Source organism: Cynoglossus semilaevis, chromosome 1 (genome assembly GCF_000523025.1).
Source record: "Cynoglossus semilaevis isolate Cse_v1.0 chromosome 1, Cse_v1.0, whole genome shotgun sequence".
Lineage (NCBI taxonomy): Eukaryota > Metazoa > Chordata > Actinopteri > Pleuronectiformes > Cynoglossidae > Cynoglossus > Cynoglossus semilaevis.
In genome coordinates, this window is record NC_024307.1 from 6,903,399 (window position 1) to 6,904,987 (window position 1,589).

The following is a 1,589-nucleotide window of genomic DNA, read 5'->3' on the forward strand; positions in this document are numbered from 1 at the left end:
CCGGCCGGCCGCCCGCGCAGCTTCTCCGCCTCCACGTAGTGCGCCTTCAGCCACAGCTGCTGCAGCTTCGGGTGGTTGTGCGGCGAGAACTGGTGGCTCTCCAGGATCTTGTAGAGCTCCCTGAAGTTCCCCCGGTGGAAGGCCACCACCGCCTTAGCCTTGAGGACGCTCTCGTTCTTGTGGAGGTGGTCGCAGGCGGGCAGCGACCACAGGAAGCGGCCGAGCCGCTCCAGGTTGCCTCCCTGCTGCAGTACCTCGCAAACGCACGCCACTTGCTCCTGCGTAAAACCGAAGGACGGCAGTATAGACATGGTGTCCTCCGCCCAGAACCGTCCGTATCCACAGGGAAAGCTCTTCTTCTTCTTTTTGTTGTTTTCTTTTATTATTTATCTGTTGCTGTGTTTACAATCCAGCGCAATCCTTCCGCGCGCAGGCCCGTCCTCGCTTCACTCCAGCCCCTGATGCGCACAGCAGATTGGGATGTTGATTGTTGGGACAATTTGTTCCTGCTTGGAGATATGTCAGGCTTAAAGGGAGCCCGTGCGTTTCGGTGATTGGCTCCTGGTCCGCCCTGCGCCCTGTACAGCAGAGCAGGACTGAGTTTGCGGCTCCGTTTCCTCCCCAGAGGCAGTGCGTCAGGAGCTGAAATAGGAGCGCCTCTGTGCACCTCCCGCCCCCACTCTCTGCCCCCCCTCCTGCTCCAGCACAGGGAGCAGTGCAGCACCTAAACACTAATCAATTATTACACAGCCTTTAAAAAAAAAAGAGGGGGAGAAGAGGGTGTTCTTAACTTAACATGTTCTGAATATACACTAACACACACACGGCTCCCTAACGCAGGGGCCCAAACCGCACATAAAGCTTATCAGTGATCACAGTCAGTGAGGCGTGAAGCCACGAAAACACACAGAAAACACACAGGTCCAAACTGAGGGGAGACGTCACTTTATCTGGCGTCACATCCGGAAACATCACCAAAAACCAACACTGTAACTCACTTTAAGTTAAAAAAAAAAAAACCCACACCATCAACATCAGAGCCAACATTTGCAGCCGTCCCTCCGCTGCTGCTGAGGTGTTTACTGTCACACACATTTTACCACTTACAGCTGATTGTGTTCCCCGCCCACCGCCACCTTAATTACACTCAGACATTTCCCTCCCTTTACATTTCCAACCCACTTAATTACGGAAAGCGTGTACTTTATGAGGTGATAATAATTTAATAAGTACACGCGCATGACAGTTGGGTCCCTGCCTGCGGGGCCTCGACTGCACCGCCATTACAGCATTACAGCAGGAACCTGGAACTGAGCGACGGTTTATGCCGCAGAGCAGCAGAAAGAAACACCGGTGATTTTGACGAACCGATGTCACTATTGACCTCAAACAACATTTGAAATAGTCTACGACGTTATTTAATCTGTAATCCATCTTATTAACGACTACGTCCCGTGTGTTTCGTGCTTCTTTTTTCTTTTTTTCTCTCCGCTCTCGTACATGTATATTTCAGGGATTAGACCGTGAAGGCACCGCAGTGGCTCCAGGCTTTTCTGTGGACTGAAACCTTAAACCAATCCATTAGTAAA

General features: G+C 51.7%; 1 protein-coding gene across 1 annotated transcript in view; it reads right to left on the reverse strand.

Moving 5' to 3' along the window:
* six1a (SIX homeobox 1a) overlaps positions 1-684 on the reverse strand; it is a 4,692-nt gene extending 4,008 nt beyond the window's left edge. Inside the window, exon 1 of the mRNA XM_017031763.2 lies at positions 159-684. Within this exon, the coding sequence (XP_016887252.1) occupies positions 159-311 (153 nt within the window). The 5' untranslated portion in view covers positions 312-684. The remainder of the gene's footprint in view (positions 1-158) is intronic.
* Between the last annotated feature and the right edge of the window lie 905 nt (positions 685-1,589).